An 18,400-nucleotide genomic window follows, 5' to 3' on the forward strand; every position below is an offset into this window, starting at 1 on the left:
TCAAACAAGAGGGAGTCACCCGCGGGGCAGACGGAGATATTCAACACACGGCCTTCTCATTTTTTTGTTCTCGCTCCTTTCTTGGTCGCTGACCCACCAATCTGTTGAGAGGTGCTTTCTTTGCGGCCCAAAACTCCAGGGGAGGGGGGGGACACAAAAAAATATTGTTTCTACACCCGCGCCAGCCGAATTCCCTTTCATGTATCACACACCCCCACCAAGAGTGTAAGGGGGGGGTGTGATGTGTATGTGCAGCTCCACCCCTTCACTCTGTAGGTCCTGTCGTGTTTCTCCACAGGAGCTCACGACACTCTTGTGTTTTTTTGGTTGAGGGGGGGAGTGGGTAGTCTTTATTTGTGTGTGGTTTTTTTTTTTTTAGGGGGGGGGGGGGGGGGGGGGGGCGCGCGCGCGCGCGCGGAGTTTATGAAAGAAAATCTTTAAACAGAAACATGTTCATTCCCATATAGTTCTTTTCCTTCTTCCCGATTTTCCAACTATACATTATTGTAGCAAAATTAAATATGGAAAACAAAAAATTACAAAAACTATTAAATAGTTGTGTTCAGCATATAATCATTCATACCAATCCATACAAGCAATGGCGGGTGTTTGGATCATACGAAGGAAAATTACGCTGCTGGCGTATGAAAGACATTATTTTGTGTTCCCCTTCTCCAGGAACATTGGCATCAGAAAGAATCACCTAAATCAATAATCATGAAGTTAAAACAAAAAAAAGATGAGAGAAAATAAAAAATGATGGATCATGTGTTCGTCAAGTTGAAATTAGAGTGGCACAAATGGAGCAGACCTTGATGTGCCTCCAGCCTGAATCATTGCTCAAACGTAAACTAATATAGCTGCCAAGAGCATTCGACAATTTGTACATAAAATCAGTTCCAGGGGTGATTATATTTGAATCTGAGACTTCGTTTTCCTTTTTTTGTAACACTTGTTTGCCTTCCAATTCAAACTGTCTTCTCAGCTTCTCTTCTTCAGCATCCTATACAGTTGATACCAACATTTTGGGGTATAAATTTACGTATTTGTATGAACATTAAGCGGGTACAAGAAAGTTTGTGTGATTCAGAAGCATAATATATTAATTAAAAGCTTAAAACCCACAGCTAATTCCTTGTCCTTGGCAGACTTGAAACGCCTGGCACGTTGTTGATTCATTTTAGCCCTTGGAGCAACTCCATCTACAAGAAATCATGTTTATCTCCTTATATAAACTACTTCAAGTTCAAAGTATACATGACGATACATATATCAACTGAAGTAAAGAGATGATCAAGACAAGAGAAAGCAAAAATCTTACAAAAGTATTATAACATAGAAAGAAAAAAAAAAGTAATTTTGTCACCTATGGCCATGTATAAAAGCTTCCTTGGTCGAACAATGTTGAAAAGTGTATCAATATATTCAAAAATATTGATGAACACCTCTTCAAAACTAGTTGGTTGCACCTGAATAAATACAGTAGAAATTAAAATATATAACTAAGGATAAAATAAAGAAAATTTGAAAATTCTTATAGCTTGTGAAGAGAATATATAGGAATTAATAAGTTCATACTCCATCTTCATCCGATTCCGGGTGAAAGCAGGGATGGATAATCCCATTCATGTCAAGATAAAGGTTATCAAACTCCATGCCATTTGGGTTTGGTGAGCTTGTGGACTCATCTCTCTGGTCGACAATGGCCTTGACCACCGCTTTGGGATACTTGTTGCCCAGCCAACGGAAGAAAGAAGGCACCCCCATTCTCTCTCTCTCTCTCTCTCTCTCTCTCTCTCTCTGTTGGAGCTCTACTTGTTTCATTCATTCAAGAAGAGGGTGAATATATGAATAGATTATATTCTGTATTGCGCGAATATTAAAAGGGAAAAGTTTGGCTCCATAAAATTGAAAAAAAGAGAGGTTTTGACACTTGTTAAATCCTTTTAACTTTTTTTTGCTTTTGAGTTTATTTAATTTTTTCTTTTAAAATTTGACAAGTGTCATAATTTTATTTATTCTAAAAAGGAACTCCTTAAATTTACGAAATATTTATGCTCACAACTTTAATTCAAGGTGTATTCTTGTTACCCTTCTTAATACGTGAAACGTGTCTATATGTATAACTATAGTTAACTTTTTACTTTCTATTTATGGAACTATAGTTATGCATATAGACACATATCAAATATTAAAAAGAATAGTACGAATATACATTGGATTAAAATGACAAGCAAATATGCTCTCATAATTAAGGAGTCCAGCTATGGAGGAATAGAAAAAGACTTATTTTTGCTTTTACTCAGATTATCTTTGCTTTTTTAAAGGGCCAGAATAATCGTAATAAAGACTATTCTTGTTGATATGTTTAGATAGACAGGTAAAAAATAATAAATTGTTATTAACCAGAATCTGTACAAATTAAACTCATTAAGAAATATCTCTAGGAAATATCAACTGTCATGATTTGCACGAGTTCCCAATGGGCATAGGACCATTGACTTGATTATGGCTTATCACTCATTATTTATGTGTGGTCCCGAGGATGTTATCATGTTGTTAGGGGTAGAAAAAAAAAGAACCAAATTATAGAGAAGTAGAAGTATTTTTGCACACTATTTTAATTAAATGTGTATGTTAATCGTTTTTTTCAACATTTGACATTAGGGGTGGAGTCAATAAAAGATCAGTGTGGTTCCAAGCCCCAGTCGTCTTTTATTTATTGTATTATAACATTATGTATGATGTATATATAATATTTAACATATTTGATTAGTTTTAGGATATATTTATCCTTAAATAAATAGTAATAATAAGTATTTTTTGTCCACAACCATAAAACTTCTTAATCTATTTTTTACTTCTCTCTTTTACCTTCTAAGTTAATTTGTGATATTTACACTAAAAACTCCTAAATTTTTAACCTTTCTCTCTCTTTATCTTTTGTTTAAGTTAAACTTTGTGAATTTTTATTTCCCTGTCTTTTGTCATGTTTGAGTTGGGCACCTTAATATTAGATGTTGTGAACCATTTTTGTATTTCTTCTCTATGTTGGAATATAAATTATTAATTTTTGAGTCTATAATAATGTAGATGATGAGATTAGTATTTAAGCATTATAAAATATGAAATTGTGGACAATTATGATTGTAACGAATGGATATATGATTAATCAATATAAAACGATGTTATGAAGTAGGCCAAAAGGAGTAGTTTAGTGTCATATTAATTTAGCCTATTTTTAAAAAATTTGTGAAGGGCTCTTCTAATTTGAAATCCTAACTCCACTGCTTGATACGTGTTTATAGGCATAATCATGATTATATAAATTAAAGTAAAACGTTAACTATGGTTATGCCTATGAACGCATGTCAAGTATTAAGAATAGTGATAAATATACACCTTTGTTTAAAGTGGTGAGCAAAAATATTTCCCAAAAAAATAGCAAGTGACTTGCTTCTCAGCGACATGAATTTAAAACAGAAGAAAAACAAAATAAATATAAGCGCAAAAAAAAAAAGGACACTTGGGTAAGCCAAAAGCAAGGCCCATTCCACAAGAAACCAAATTAAGGAAGACTAAAATTGAGAAACTACTCACTCAGCCCAAAAAATGACGTGACAGTGGAAAGTAAGGGAACTATCAGTAACCATAAACAAACTTAGATTCAAGATTTACAAAATCCAATAACGAAATTCTCGATTGACGAAGGCCACCGACAACAGGAGAGAGAAAAAGAAGAAAAACAAAAGAGAAGTAGAGAGAGAAACAAAAAAGAAGAGAAACAGAAAAAGAGGAAAAAAAAGAAAAGAAAAGAGAGGAGAGAAAACGAGATGGAAGAAAAAGACAAAAGTTACATGAAAAAGAAGTGGAGGGAAAAAAAAAGTTAACTACATTATATCCCACTAAGTTTGGGGGCATTATCGAAATGGACTAAGGAGTTTCAATTTCATCAATTTACACTCCGATATTTTAATATTCAATCAATTTACACATTCCGTTAATTTAACTGTTTAATTGTTTGTGAAATTGATGATGTGGCAAATTACAGACCCACTTTGTTTTTTTGTTTTTAAATTAGTTTTTTAAAATATTAATGTGCTATTACTTTAAGAAATTGTTTTTTTTAAAAAAGGAATTGTTTAAGGGTAATTTTCATTTTACTACGTTGAAGTTTACCGAGTTTCAATCTTCGATACATCAAGTTTTTTTTCCTCTCAATCTTATATTGAACATTTATTTTTGTAACACTTTCATAAATATGTGACCTGTAAGTGCTTCCATCAATTCCTCTGTTAAAACACTGACATGGAAATCAATGAGTCCATATGGACATACATATTGCGCCACGTGGAATAAAACAAGTAAATAATCTAATTAAAATAGATAAAATAAGAAATTATATCTCTCCTTCTTTTCTTTTTTTTTTTTTTTCTTTCTCATCCTTGTCAGACCCCTCTCTCTCATCCAAACCCAAAATGTTCCCCTACCGCATAAACCTTTCTCCCAAGCTTCACCTCTGCAGCCTCCAGCCGTCCATAAACCCCATTCCACAACCACCTCAAGCCACCGCCATAGTCGTGCCCCACCCCAAGATCTCTGCGACTCAACCCTAAGAAATCATATAAGGGTTGGCCACTCCCCACCATCTCTATTAGTGGTGGATCTTTGGCGCAAGGAAGAATGCAAGCTCGTCGGATCTGGGGTTGTGCCTTGGTTGTTCTGGGTGTCGATTGTGGTTGCCATGGGGGTGGTTCAGGGGGTTGCAGAGGGGGTGAGTTTGAGTGAGTTAAGTACCTATTGCGCCCAATACCAACTAATAGGTAAGGTTGGAAACAATGTCTCTCTAGTACAAGTAAGGGACCTATCCAACTTCAGACTTCAATGGTAGGTATACTACGTACAACATGAATAATGAAGAACATGCTATAATGAAGAACTCATACATGTAAGACATGTAGAAAAAATGTCACATCCCGGGATCGGCTCCGTTGTAGCACAATACTGTCCGCTTTGGGCCCTCCCTTGCCCTTGCGGTTTTGTTTTTAGGAACTCACGAGTAACTTTCCAGTGGGTCGCCTATATTGGGATTGTTCTTGCCCAAACTCGCTTCACTTCGGAGTTTCCATGACTCCAAAACCAGTGAGTTCCCAAAAGACCTCGTGCTAGATGGAGGTGGTCATGTACATATAAGGCACATCACTCCCTCTCCGTTGGTCAATGTGGAATGTTACAAAAAAAATGTATGCATGCTATTTGCTTTAGGGTTTTCAAAAGGGTGATTTTATTGGCACCCCAAAATTTGCTCTTTGCACCCCACTGAATTTTAGTAAATTTTAAAATTACTCACTAACACTGAAATCGTTACCTTGTTCAGTAGTAGTCCACTGAATTTGTTTTCATTTTTCAGTGCCTATCCACCGAATGTGTTTACGTTTTTCAGTAGTAGTCCACCGAATTTGTTTTAATTTTTTAGTGGTAGTCCACCGAATATGTTTCCGTTTTTCAGTGGTAGTCTACTGAATTCGTTTTTTGTTTCCGTGAATTCTTTTCTTGTTTCAGTGATCATCTACCAAATTCGTAATTGAGTTTGTACTTAATATTATTTTTTACTAGGAATGTGAGCACCTTAGGTGCATGTAGAAAACATCTACCATTCGTTAGTGAAATTGGTGGGCTAATCCAAATAATGGTACATTCAGAGGTCTGGATTAAAGCAACGTATTAGGTGTTCTTATCGGAATACAGATAAGATTGCTGTATTTACCTTCGTTGAAAAATGGCATCTCGAAACGAACATCTTTCACATGCTTTTTGGTGAGATGACCATCACATTGGATGATTTGTCATCTATTTTAAGGGCGTCACCTTGTTTTTGTTCCTTCAATGGAAGTAAGGTCAAAATAGCTTACATTAAATTTGTAGTCAACAATAAGTTACTGAAAAAATAAATATATTTCGGTTCGTTGTCACTGAATTGTAGGTAAAAATTCGGTAATACACCACCAAACACCGTTCCATATTATAGTAGATCTCCACTGCATCTGAAGTTAACAGCCGGTCAAACACAACCGAAATAGGTGCAATGTTTCAGTGGCATCCCACCGAATTTACCTGTTGCGTTCGGTACTGGTGTGCTGAACGCAACTAGCAAACCATCATGAAATCCTAAGCTTGAAAAATGCCAAAGAATAAACTCATACCTCATTCGAAGCCTCTCTAACTTCAATATCACCCTTCATGAATAAAAACAATATATTTTTTTCACCAATATAAGCGTATAAACCTCATTAGGGTTGTAGGAACATGAGGTTTGAGAAAAAATTCTAACTAGGGTTACAGGAACATATGTGGGGTGTAGTGAGAAAATTTAATTTTTATTATAAATGTTTTTTGTCCTTAACGGTAATTATGTAAAGGGTTAAATAAATTATTCATGCTTAAAATTAGTATAGGATGCAAAGAGCAAATAATGGGGTGCCAATAAAATCTCCCTCTTTCAAAAATATGGTTTCATATCTATACCATTGCACAATCTATAATTAAATGCATAAATTTAAAGTTATAAATTCAGGGAGTACGAACAAATGGAGGAGAAAACATAATTTTATGGATGTGCCTGTTGAAATTTTCCATTTATAACCAATGGCATATCATGTAATTTCATTCATTACAGTGGACATAAGAACAACTTACATAGCCACAGGTTTAGCTTGGTGACTGCAATTGAAGAGAGAAAATAAATGTCATGCATTCATTACATCACAGCTAAATTGGACATAACACTATATAATTTACTAATATGGAAAATAAGAATATAATTTCACATAACATAAAGCCAACGCGTAAAAAATAGGACGTAATTTTACAAGCAAGCACTGAAAAAACGTTTTAAGTTATGAAATATGTCATTATCAAATGCTGCCAAATTTTACTATTTCATTTTAACTCAATCCTCCAGCTGTCAGTATTAAACAACCCCAAGCCCAAAATAAACACTCCAACTGTCAGCATTAAAAACGCCCAAGCATTTGACCCAAAAACAAAACACGCCCAAGCCCAAAATAAACACTCCAGCTGTCAGCATTAAACACGCCCAACAGCCCAAAGTCCAAAACGACAGCAGCGACGCCAAATTTCTACCCAAAACGACAGCATCACCCAATCACGCCCACGACATCTAACCATTCCATCAGAAAGCAACGACCACCAACATCGACGAAAACAAAAGCTGCATCTCATTCTCAAACTCTGAAAATAAAAGAAAAAAAGTAAGAAACTCTCACTGCCTTTTGGATTTCGCAAACTAAGCAGCACGTTTCTTTTTGTATTTCTGTTTTGCCTTTTGGATTTGCATATATGTTGTTTCTAAATGATTTCCCAGACTACATAGTAGTTTTAGGTATTTTAGCTTCTGGAAATACATGGGTTTATGCTTCCATGCTTGAGTTTTTCGAGTTAAGAAGAAATTTTGGTTCGGGCATTTCAACAAACACATAGAAGGCAAAGTATATAACAGATTGTGGGTGAAAATTTTAGTTTCAATTTCGAACACTACATAGAAGTTCTATTTCTTTTGGGTCTTGTGCATTTCGACAAAAATGCATGTAGTTTTGCAGTTTAATGATTTGGCTAAATTTTGATTAAGGTATCGTAGCTTCTAGATTTCAACAAAACCATGGGTTTATGCTGTCAAGAAATGTGTAGTTTAACCACTTTTGTTTATGCTCGAGGTTTTTGGGATATTCCATGTTGTTTTCGGTTTTCAGTTACTGGTTTGATCGGTTAAGGATGTTTCCTACTACCTAATGGCTTGTAGTTTTTGGTTTTGAGTTGCTTTATAGGTTGTAGAGTCCATTACTTCAAAAGATACAGAGGTGTTTATGAACAAAGGCTTAGCTAGTGAACCTATGAAGCTCTTTAAACAGATAAACAATGTTTTCTGAATATTACCAGACTATTTGAGGAAGCAAGAATTGTAAGCCAACTTGGGTCTTCTTCAAATCTGTTTTGTAAGAAGGAAATACAGAGAAAGAGGAGAAGAAAAGAAAATAGAATGGGAATCTGGGCGGTTGTTTCAGAGGTTTTTGGAGGCGTCGGTTAATAAATTACCCCATTTCTTTATTAATAGAAGAAATGTTTGCTCAGAAGTCGGAACTACAAATGGGATGTATCATGCATGTACCCATGGTTGTTCAGTTACTCAACTTTATACAATCCAACTTAACTTATCAATACAAAAGTTCCTTTAGACTTTTGGAGGAGTGTTGGCAAAGTTCCATTGCAAATGCGTCATGCCTGAGTAAGTTCTATCACCAGCTACTTGGTTGATTGGGACAGCATCAGAAACTTCTTTCAGGTCCTCTTCTCCAAGTTTCACCCTCAAGGAGCCAATGTTTGCATCCAGGTTCTTAATCTTTGTTGTCCCTAGCAGTTGAAAATTCAAAGCAAATGAGCAATATGGACTATGGACATGGAGTGTAAGAACTTTTCTTCGCTCGACTCGAGTTAGGGTACAACATGCTGTCACTCAGAAGCATAATCAAAGTTCTGTCTCTGATTACATCTTAAAATTATTTTCAAAGAAAAAACAACTTAACCAAGAGTCCTTAAACTAATTCACCTTTGGCATGTTTGTTAATTTAAGTTGCAGATAACAAAAGTGTAATGATGGCTCACCTGGGATGGGCACAACATCATCTCCTTGGTGGAGAACCCACGCTAGTGCTAGTTGAGCAGGAGATGATTGGTGCTTTTTTGCAAGGCTTTCTATTCGATTGTAAATGTTCTTGTTCTTCTCCAAGTTCTCGCCTATGAACCGAGGATTTGAGGCCTTAGAAAACATAAAAAAGAAAAATGGATCAGGTTTCTGAACATTCCCTCACCTAGGAAATAATAAATATAAGGAGATGAAGTAACGTCCCCTCAAAGCTTCCTCATGAAAAGATGCAAATAATTAATCACAGCTCAAAGAATATAATTGGGAACATTTGGTATTACAATGAACTAAGCAGAAAAATTGGTGACGAAAAATTTACCAAGAAGCTATTTGCAGGTACACTTTCCAAAACTGCTTTGCCACCAAAAAACCCACGACCAAGAGGACTATATGGAACTATACCTATGCCAAGCTCCCTGTATGTGATAACATTACACCATCCAATGAGATAATTGACACATATTAGAGTTGTAATAGGTAGAGCTTGAGTTTGATTCAGAGGACCAATTTTGCATAGCTCAGATAGGATTTTGAACATGCCTGCAAAGTGGAATAATCTCTTCCTCAATATCACGAGTCCAGAGAGACCACTCCATTTGTACAGCTGTGATGGGATGAACTGCATGTGCCCTCCTTATTGTGTCCGGGCTAGCTTCTGATAAACCGATGTACTTTACTTTCCCTTCTTCCACCAGTTTCTTCAGCTCACCAATCTAAACTCCAGAAAGAAAACCAAAAAGTATCTAATCAAACTAACATGCAGAGTTTATTATACAATTGTGGTGGCTGCAGCTGAATAAGGAAGAGAATCACATACAGTTTCCTCTATAGGCACTGAAGTGTCCACCCGATGTTGGTAATACAGATCAATGTAGTCCACACCAAGACGCTTCAAGCTAGCTTCGCAGGCTGAACGGACATACTCAGGAGTACCCTTGATTACAATAGTAGGAGGGTCAACGGTTCCTGTAATGCCAAACTTTGTGGCTAATTGAATTTTTTCTCTTGGCAACTGCTTCAAGGCCTAAAAAATTAAAACTTTGCAATTAGGCTTGCAGAAAATCAATAGAAAAGTCCTTCGTTACTTGTAAGGCAGCTGCAAGTTTCTTCTTCTTGACAAGAATAGAAGAAACATACAAAACATTGAGACATATACATTTAGCTCTTATTCTGCTTCTCTTAACTTGTGGAGTTCGTGTAATCATTCAGAAGTTGTTGACAAATTCAGAAGCGGAGAGACATGCATACCTTCCCAACAAGAACCTCATTCAAATGAGGTCCATATACATCAGATGTGTCAAAGAAAGTGATTCCTTTACTGAAGGCATCTTTGATTATCGAGATTCCATCCTCATCAGCGACAGGAGAGTTGTAGACTCCAGTCAGGCCCATGCACCCAAAACCCAATTTTGAGACCTGAAAGGAGATCATAAATTCTGAACTAAAGCAGGAAAAACTGTTCCAAGTTTCAGTCTTGGAATCTGAAATTCCCTTTCCCTCGGCCATATTATTTTTCCTCTATGTAATTTCTTTAGATCCCTTTCCTTTTAGATCAATCCCAAATATAAATTGGATTTGTTAATACAAAGTCTACCCTGCGTTAGGATTAAATCATTGGATTGTTTTCCACCCAAGAAGTCAGCTTTCTGGAAAAAGATGCAACTGACTGTGTTTTAGAGTCGTAATTTGAAAACTATGAACAGGAAAGGATAAGTTGAAGAGTAAGATGTACGTACCTCAAGTCCTTGATTTCCCAATTTAACTCTAGGAATTTCGACTGTGTTATCTTCAGCCATCTTTCTAAACTTTCAGCTCTCTGTTTTCGGCTTTTCTTTTCAATGGTTTTTTTAGGGTCCGCTCCTCCCAGTTTGGTGGACTCTCTTTTTTGGACAAGGAGGTTGGTGGACTGTGACGTCAAAAAGAAATTTAAATCAGAAAAGTAAAAATGACGAGTAATGCACCAGCCGGGAATCGAACCCGGGTCTGTACCGTGGCAGGGTACTATTCTACCACTAGACCACTGGTGCACTGGATGCACATAAAAAGAAATTAGTGAAATATATTAAATAAAACTAACTTGTATAAGAGCATCTTCAAAAGAGATGTGACAAAAATGGAAGGAAAAATTTATTCCAATTGAGTCAAATCGTACATGCATTTATAGGTTTTAATGACAAATATTACTTTCATACATTTTCAGTCTTAATGCCCTTGCATTTGACATCTTCGCTTGGTGAATTCAGCAAATAACGTGACACCTATATTAGAGAGTTTCAGTTAATAATGTAATTAGCATTTCTACACATGTAATACTATTTTCCTTCTTTCGTAAGACTGTTGAGCAAGCTTCAGAGAATGATGACTTCGTATCTTGAAGACTAAATTACGTTAATCATAGATAGGGGATTTATTAACATATAAGAATTTGAATTCCTTTAAATCATATATATCTTCCCAAAAAGAAACAAGAACACAAAAAAATGAAAAGGCAAGGGGATAATTAAAAGAGAAATCAAATTAATTAAGAAACAGTTGATCTGGGTGCTAGCCCTCCTCTTTACCAAAGCAAAAAAAAATTAAGAAGCAATCTCCACATCGCAATTATCCACCGGCTGACCCTTGATGAGGTTTGGACCACCGTTGTTCAAATCCCCCAACCTGATATTCGCCGGGCAATGCACGTACAAGTGATACTTGGGCGAAATCCAAGTCCCTACTTTCCACTTCACGTCCCCTTGAAGCTTGATATTCATCAGGACAACCCCAGTATGCCAATCTTGATCCAAAGACTGCTGTGAATATGGAGAAATCGGCATGTCGTAGCCAGTCAAAGGAGGTGACCACACCACAGGTTCCTTGTGCCCTTGGTACGTAGGAGGCAAGAGATAAGCCATTGTTATCTGCTGGTCTCGATATGTGGCGTAGACGTGGAGAGGCTGGTAATCTACGCCTATCCGAGAATTAGGGTTTCTAGAGGACAGTGTGACCTGCATGATGATGGTGATGGCGTAGGGCGGTGCCTTGGAGACGTTGAACTGATAAACGGTGACGTCTTCGAGGTTGAAGCTTGGCTTGGAGGGGTGGAGAACGAGGAACACAACAAACACTAGGAGGCCAATAAAGACAATAAGGCCACCGGTGCCCCATGCGAACCACTTTAGTTTCCTGCTGCTAATGCAGCCGACGTTGACGCTGGCTATCTTTTCACTCATGGCGGGGAGTGGATTGCGTGGCGGCGACGGGATCCGGATTGAAGGCAGAGATATGATCTCTAGCTGAGGAAAGTTGTCGAACTAAACGTATGCGGACTAGTGTGAGATAACTTACCAACAGGGAGTTTGATAAAGGGTCTAGTGTGAAAACATATAGCGAAAAAAAAGTTAGAGTAAGCAAAAATAGAATTTGAGTAATACTGAAAGAATAAAAATTTTAATCACTTAAAAAAAGATTTGATAGAATTCGATGCATTCACATTCCCATCATTATATAATTCCGTGAAAAATTCATGAATTCCTACAATAAAAGTTATCCGTTTTCCAATGAAGAAAATAAATTTAGCTATCTTTTTTTCTTGAAAATAACAAAACAAGCTATTTTGTGTGACTATGGATGTCGATTCTTGTACCCAAAAAGATTGTCATGGAAAAATATGAAGTCAACCTAATATATCTAGTAATCAAAGCATGAATCAAGTATTTTATGATTGAAATAAATGAATTAAAGTTTGGCAAAACTACTAACCGGATGCATTATCATCTCCATGACTGAACAAAACGTTTGAATAGGAGAGCAGCCATACACGAACGCTCTGCAAACTATAAGATTTAACCCTAATTGTACACAGTATGTACAATGTATAGTTCTCTTGTATATATATATATATATATATCGATTTTTCTTGTTATTTTTTTTAAATAACTTGGCAGCATTCTTCATGGAACAAATCAGGAATGATTATTTTTTCGAAGCAAGGATTGAAGAAGAAGCAATACCTTAATAAATGCGATTTTTTGCTGTCAAAATATATAAGATGATTTGCTTCCATTTTTGTTGTAATTTTCCTTGTTTTTCAATTCAATGCGATTTTCTTTCAATAAAAAACTGTCTAGTGGATATATCTTTGGATGTCTGCCATCATTCATAACTGGGGGATCTTAAAAGATATTTCCTTCTTTTTGTCTTCCTGTTCTTTTGTTTCCTTTTTTTGTTCATAACCCCCCGTACGTGTTAACAAAACAAATATCATAATTAGTGGGAGACAGAAAACACATTTCTTAAATTCTGTAGCTAAGGATATCATAATTTGTGGCTCATGATCATCACAAAGAACAAGGCTTTGTCATGCCACACAAGCTAAGGATATCCTCGAACAAGACTTGGTCTTGCCACACAAGCCAAGGATATCCCTTCAGATCAGTTGGCTTGCGTATTATGTACCTCTTTGTAAATTTGTTAAGGCACATCACCTTAAAATCGTATTGCACGTATAAAGACGGAGCAAGATCTTCTTCGATCCTTGATCGTCTTTTGTTTCTTTTATCTTTTTCATAATTTCATGCTTAAAACTAGATGATATCCTTTACAGGAAATATTTTAAATCAGAAAATAAAGGGACAAACTAGAAAAGTAGGGGGTTCAATAAAGCAAAACTAAAAGATGAAGACATCATTGATGGGAGATTTCAAGCACATATTTTTCCGAACAGCTAAACCGTGGGAAATGGAATGACCAGAATGAAAGCAAAGAATCTAACGTGCATAGTGTGCATACTCAAGACACCTATGTATGTATCAATGTGTTTACCCAGAAAAGGACCCGCCGGCCATTCACTTCGAGTTTGGCTGTGGAGTTTGCTTTTTGAGATTGCGAAGGTGTGTCAAGGTTGGCAGTGAAAAACTCCAATAGACTGAAAATGGTAAGACTAAAAAATGCGCACCGATATTGACTTTAATCAATCGATTGTGGATTGGACAGGGAACTGACCCAATACAAGGTTCTTTTCTATGCCTCAATTAAGAAGACTTCAATATTCATCTAGCGCAAAAATGGTAACGGACAGAAGCTGAAATTGAACGATAATGAAAATGACATAAGTTTATCGGAATATTTATCTATTTAGAAAACTTGAAAGAAAAATGAAGTACATAAACAACACACCCTGAAGATTTATCTATTCAGACCTGGTACGTAAAATTAAAATGGAGATTGAAGATTTCTCTATTCAATCTTGTACAAGGAAAAATCATACCAAGAGTTGGCATAGCCAAATAAAGAAAATTATTCATGAGTAATCAACTAGGAAATTCAGAGAATGAAAAAGGGAGGCTGTTTCAAGCTTTTGAGTTGGGTTTATAGACGTTGAGTCTGATTTTTGTTGGTTGAGTTGTGTTTGATAATTTCTCCTTCAATTTATAGAGAATGGAGGTTGGTTGAGTGGACCAGCAGTCAATTTGAAATACCCCCTTGCCATTGATTTTGGTGAGTGGGTTGCTGAAAATATAAGTGAACCCGAAAAAGTTGCTAAGAGGCTTTGATGTGATTTGACAGAAGTTATCACTATTAGACTTAAAGAAATCCAAAATATTAGTCCACTTGTCATTGATTGGTGAGTGATAGCCAAAAGTAGCTGACTAAAAGACAAAAAGAAATAGAGAGATAATGACCACCATCTCTACTTCTTTCTTTATTAATTCTTTAAGCCCACTTGCATATTATTTTATTCTTCTTTCAACTTTGGTGTAGACTTTTCACGTGCATGTTGAGCTTTGGCTTTGTTTTAATATTCTTAATCACAGAGGATATTAAATTTTCTCCATCTACCACAACATTATTTTATTCTTCTTTGAATCAACTCACTTGTGATGTCCCTCTATTGATAAAGTGAAACTTGATTTGCAGCCATTGAGTTTCTCCTCCGAACATGCCCTGATGCATAATGAACTAGGAATGCTAGATTGATCCAATTTCTACAAATTTCGGATATGTTGTTCTCCACATAAGTAGGAACAACATTGATGAAGAACTTAATTCCATTTGAGTAATGGAAAATCTGATTTAGCATGGTTGCAACTGACTGGTCGTCATACACTGCCCTCACGAATAGAAATCATGATTAGCGCTCTAAAGATTCAATACTTAGGGAAATGACGCCAAATTCGGATATGTTGTAGTGGACATCCAAATGAACAACTTTCATGAAGAATGAATATTCATTTGATGACTGGAAGCTGGCCCGAATTGCCACTGTTATCAGCTTTTGCTGTTACTGGTATGCTTCTGATGTTTGATGTCTCGAGGATTCCACATTTATCCAAATCATTCCAAATTTGGATATGTTGCAGTAGACATTCTAATGAACAACTTTTATGAAGAAAGAAAATTCATTAGAGTATTGGAATTAGGCCCAAATTGCAGCTATAAGCTTTTTACTGGCGTTGTGCATCTGATGTTTTCAGCTCTTAGGATTCAAAATTTGTCCGAATAAACCCAAATTTGGATATATTGCAGTAGACATAGAGATGAACAACTTTTATGAAGAACGAAACTTGATTTGAGTGCTGGAAGTTAAAATTTGGGCTCACTCCATCTGTCTGCAGCAATACATGTCTAGCCATATTTTGGGCATTTTGATGTTCATGGAACATTACCTTCCATTTTAGACAAAAGTACAATTTTTGGTACAAACACAATGTGTTTTCTCTTTCAAAGCCATGAGATGAGAGTAGTTATGGAAGTCTGATTATTTTCTTCATCTATTGGACTATGCTTTAAATTTCTTTGTTGAATTAAAAAATCTGGAGAAGAAACATTTTATGCATATTCCTTTGACGAATATAGTGTGTTAGGCCCAATACCCACACCCAATTAGGCCTGAAAGTTCAAATCTAAATTCTAGTCCAATATTCGGCTTCAAACTCTCCTTTTTAGGCCTAACTCCAAATTTTGGAAATTACAAATGGGCTCAGCTCGAATGAGATTTTTTATTTTAAATTTTATTATATATATTTATTTCTATAAGTGACAGTGAGAAGGAGAGTTTTTTTCACGATGTCAAGGTGTTATGGGAATCGAATGAAGCCTATCAAATGCCCTTGAATGAATAAAGTAGTCGAGATGCTCGAAGGAGAAATTGAGAGCCTCCAAGGCCTTTCTTATATCCACAACAAATTCTTGCAGATGAAGTTGGTGTGGACAATCCATGTCCCTGTGCATCAACTTCTTCAGAATTTGTAGAAATTACTTTTATTGCTGATGCAAATGAAGTGAATTAATATTAATCAAGATATGGATCTATGTAAGTGAAAGTTAGCAGCTCTACTCTGTATTTGATCCTAGCATAAATATGTTTACATGTTATAATTAATATATATTATGTTAATTAATATTTTATAAATGTTTAGTTTATCATGAAATTCTCAACAACAAAAAAAGCCTTAGCCCAGTCCAACTTAAGTAACCCAATGTAGCCCAACCAAATTCCTTACAACACGTTCAAGCCCTAATAGTCCGGCTTGTGTAAGTGGGCTTGGGCCGAGGTAGTAAAACCGACCAAATTAGCACGAAGAAATGCCTAAGTCCTAAAAGCCCAACTTGGTCCCATGAAAGGCCATATAACCCACTTTACTTGACCTCTCTTTCTCCCTCTTCAATGTAGTTCTTTAAATGCCAAAGTTATTTTCAACTGAATTATTGGAGCAGTCAATTTTCACATTTTCTCGTATCAATACTTCTTACATACATACATTTCAATTAACATTTTTAGGATGTCCACGTCAAAGGCTATAGCACATGTGTGAATTTTGCAAAATATATGCACACGTCAACACGTACTATCGTGAAAAATAAAATGCATATTTAAAAATAAAAAATATTACGTACTTCGATGTCCAAGAAGTATCTACAAAATGACAGATTTTAATTTTCCTACTGCATCTAAGAAACTCAGATTCTGCCTCGTGTTTTGCGTAATTTACATCAAAACCTTATTAGACTTTTCTCATTTTTTGGTTATGTTTTAAATAATTTAAAATAATAAATAAAAAGTGACATGTTTTATCATTAAATATATATGTGGGAAGTGGGTAAAAAAATATACATGTTTTTTATCAAAACAAAGAAAGTCCAAATAATCACTAATGCAGAAAATATTTCCTGACATGAGGAGTGGGTTGGAGAGATTCTCAAGCTTAGGTAGTTCTCTATCGTGGAATAAGTGTTTAATTCTCATTGAACTTTCTTTCTTTTATTTTTCTTTTTGTCCTTTTTTTCTTTTGGAATAGGATGAGTACCACACAACATGAGTATATGGTCAAAGTCTTCGCTCTACGTTGCTTGCACTTGGCTTCTTGCTTCACTAGGTCCAAAAACCTTTTGGAAATTTCATTAGTCTTCTTCATATGAAAGGAAATTTCTTTGGGGTGGCTCAGAATGGGGACAATGATAAATAGACATAGCTGTGTTTGAATATTAATCAACAATTTTGATCACATACTTGGTATCTTCTGTATCTTTGAGTTTAGTGGAGAGAATGGTCTATTCCCTTGAAAACAATATATAGACTAGTTTATTGTCAATTGTGTTCGAATGTTCATTCATGATCTAAAAAATGAAAGGTTGGACCCAAACGACTGGTTAGCATTTTATCAATTTTATTTTTATTTTTATAGGGATATCTAGCAAATACATATTATGCGGTGTTATATCGGAAGTGGAGGATTCATTGGTGACTTGCTAGGCAAAAATATTCAATTCGTTTGGCTATTCCAAAAGCGATATCTTGCAACAAAAAATGAATTCTTATTATATGTTGATGATAAGAAACTTGGCAATGAGCCTTTTGGAAAGATTTCATGAACCAAGAACATTTGGGTTGGAAAAACCTTGTGGAAATTTCAGGCCAACTGAATGGTCCAAGTTTCTCTTTGTTTCGGCGTGTATACAGCTATAAATAGACAAGTACCCAACAGCTATAAATAGACAGGCCAACTGAGGGTTTAATTCTCATTGAACTTTCTTTGTTTTTTTTTTTTTCTTTTTGTCCTTTTTTCTTTTGGAATAGGATGAGAACCACATAACACCCTTGACGAGGTGTGCTGCAGACCCTTGACACGGTACTTGTTAACAAAACAAATATCATAATTAGTGGGAGACAGAAAACACATTTCTTAAATTCTGTAGCTAAGGATATCATAATTTGTGGCTCATGATCATCTCAAAGAACAAGGCTTTGTCGTGCCACACAAGCTAAGGATATCCTAGAACAAGACTTAGTCTTGCCACACAAGCAAAGGATATCCCTTCAGACCAATTGACTTGCTTATTATGTACCTGTTTGTAAATTTGTTAAAGCACATCACCTTAAAATCATATTGCACGCGTATAAAGACGCAGCAAGATCTTCGATCCTTGATCCTTGATCCTTTACAGGAAATATTTTAAATCAAAAACTAAAGGGACAAACTAGAAAGGAGTAGGGGGTTCAATAAAGCAAAGCTAAAAGATGAAGACATCATTGATGGGAGATTTCAAGCACGGATTTTTCCAAACATCTATAACTGTGGAAAATGGAATGACCAGAAAGAAAGCAAAGAATCTAACATGCATACTCAAGTCTCCTAATTATACAATGATTTATCAACTATATAAAACTAGGAAAGTAAATCCCTTAATTAATCAAGGAAG

General features: G+C 35.7%; 3 protein-coding genes and 1 non-coding gene across 6 annotated transcripts in view; all 4 read right to left on the reverse strand.

Moving 5' to 3' along the window:
- LOC18773027 (5'-3' exoribonuclease 3) overlaps positions 1-1,822 on the reverse strand; it is a 7,231-nt gene extending 5,409 nt beyond the window's left edge. For all 3 annotated transcript variants that reach the window (XM_020565590.1, XM_020565591.1, XM_020565589.1), the window contains exons 1-5: positions 1,579-1,822; positions 1,367-1,469; positions 1,126-1,202; positions 812-1,003; positions 584-703 (exon numbers count right to left, since the gene is read on the reverse strand). In XM_020565590.1, coding sequence (XP_020421179.1) covers positions 584-703; positions 812-1,003; positions 1,126-1,202; positions 1,367-1,469; positions 1,579-1,767 — 681 coding nt within the window. In that variant the 5' untranslated portion in view covers positions 1,768-1,822. The remainder of the gene's footprint in view (positions 1-583; positions 704-811; positions 1,004-1,125; positions 1,203-1,366; positions 1,470-1,578) is intronic.
- On the reverse strand, positions 8,101-10,602 carry LOC18775603 (probable aldo-keto reductase 1). Its single transcript, XM_007205418.2, has 7 exons — positions 10,456-10,602; positions 9,968-10,135; positions 9,537-9,743; positions 9,260-9,432; positions 9,039-9,135; positions 8,680-8,833; positions 8,101-8,427 (listed from the first exon to the last, which is right to left on the reverse strand). The coding sequence occupies exons 1-7, from the start codon at positions 10,513-10,515 to the stop codon at positions 8,249-8,251; spliced, it is 1,038 nt and encodes a 345-aa protein (XP_007205480.1). The 5' UTR covers positions 10,516-10,602; the 3' UTR covers positions 8,101-8,248.
- Positions 10,676-10,746, reverse strand: TRNAG-GCC. Its single transcript has one exon. It is a non-coding gene; the product is annotated as a tRNA-Gly (tRNA).
- Positions 11,106-12,548, reverse strand: LOC18772453 (NDR1/HIN1-like protein 1). The gene is made up of 2 exons (XM_007207515.2): positions 12,461-12,548; positions 11,106-12,069 (listed from the first exon to the last, which is right to left on the reverse strand). Exon 2 carries the CDS (start codon positions 11,929-11,931, stop codon positions 11,296-11,298), a length of 636 nt encoding a protein of 211 aa, XP_007207577.1. The 5' UTR covers positions 11,932-12,069; positions 12,461-12,548; the 3' UTR covers positions 11,106-11,295.

The sequence above is a fragment of the Prunus persica genome, chromosome G6 (genome assembly GCF_000346465.2).
Source record: "Prunus persica cultivar Lovell chromosome G6, Prunus_persica_NCBIv2, whole genome shotgun sequence".
Taxonomy (NCBI): Eukaryota; Viridiplantae; Streptophyta; class Magnoliopsida; order Rosales; family Rosaceae; genus Prunus; species Prunus persica.

Bases quoted from the DNA above. Each gene is read 5' to 3' on its own strand.
- LOC18775603 (XM_007205418.2), bottom strand. From the start codon at position 10,515: ATGGCTGAAGATAACACAGTCGAAATTCCTAGAGTTAAATTGGGAAAT. The intron at 8,834-9,038 runs GTAAATTTTTCG...ATGTTTTCTAAG, and splicing joins TACCTGCAAATAGCTTCTTG to GCCTCAAATCCTCGGTTCAT. The intron at 8,428-8,679 runs GTGAGCCATCAT...TTCAACTGCTAG, and splicing joins TGATGTTGTGCCCATCCCAG to GGACAACAAAGATTAAGAAC.
- LOC18772453 (XM_007207515.2), bottom strand. From the start codon at position 11,931: ATGAGTGAAAAGATAGCCAGCGTCAACGTCGGCTGCATTAGCAGCAGG.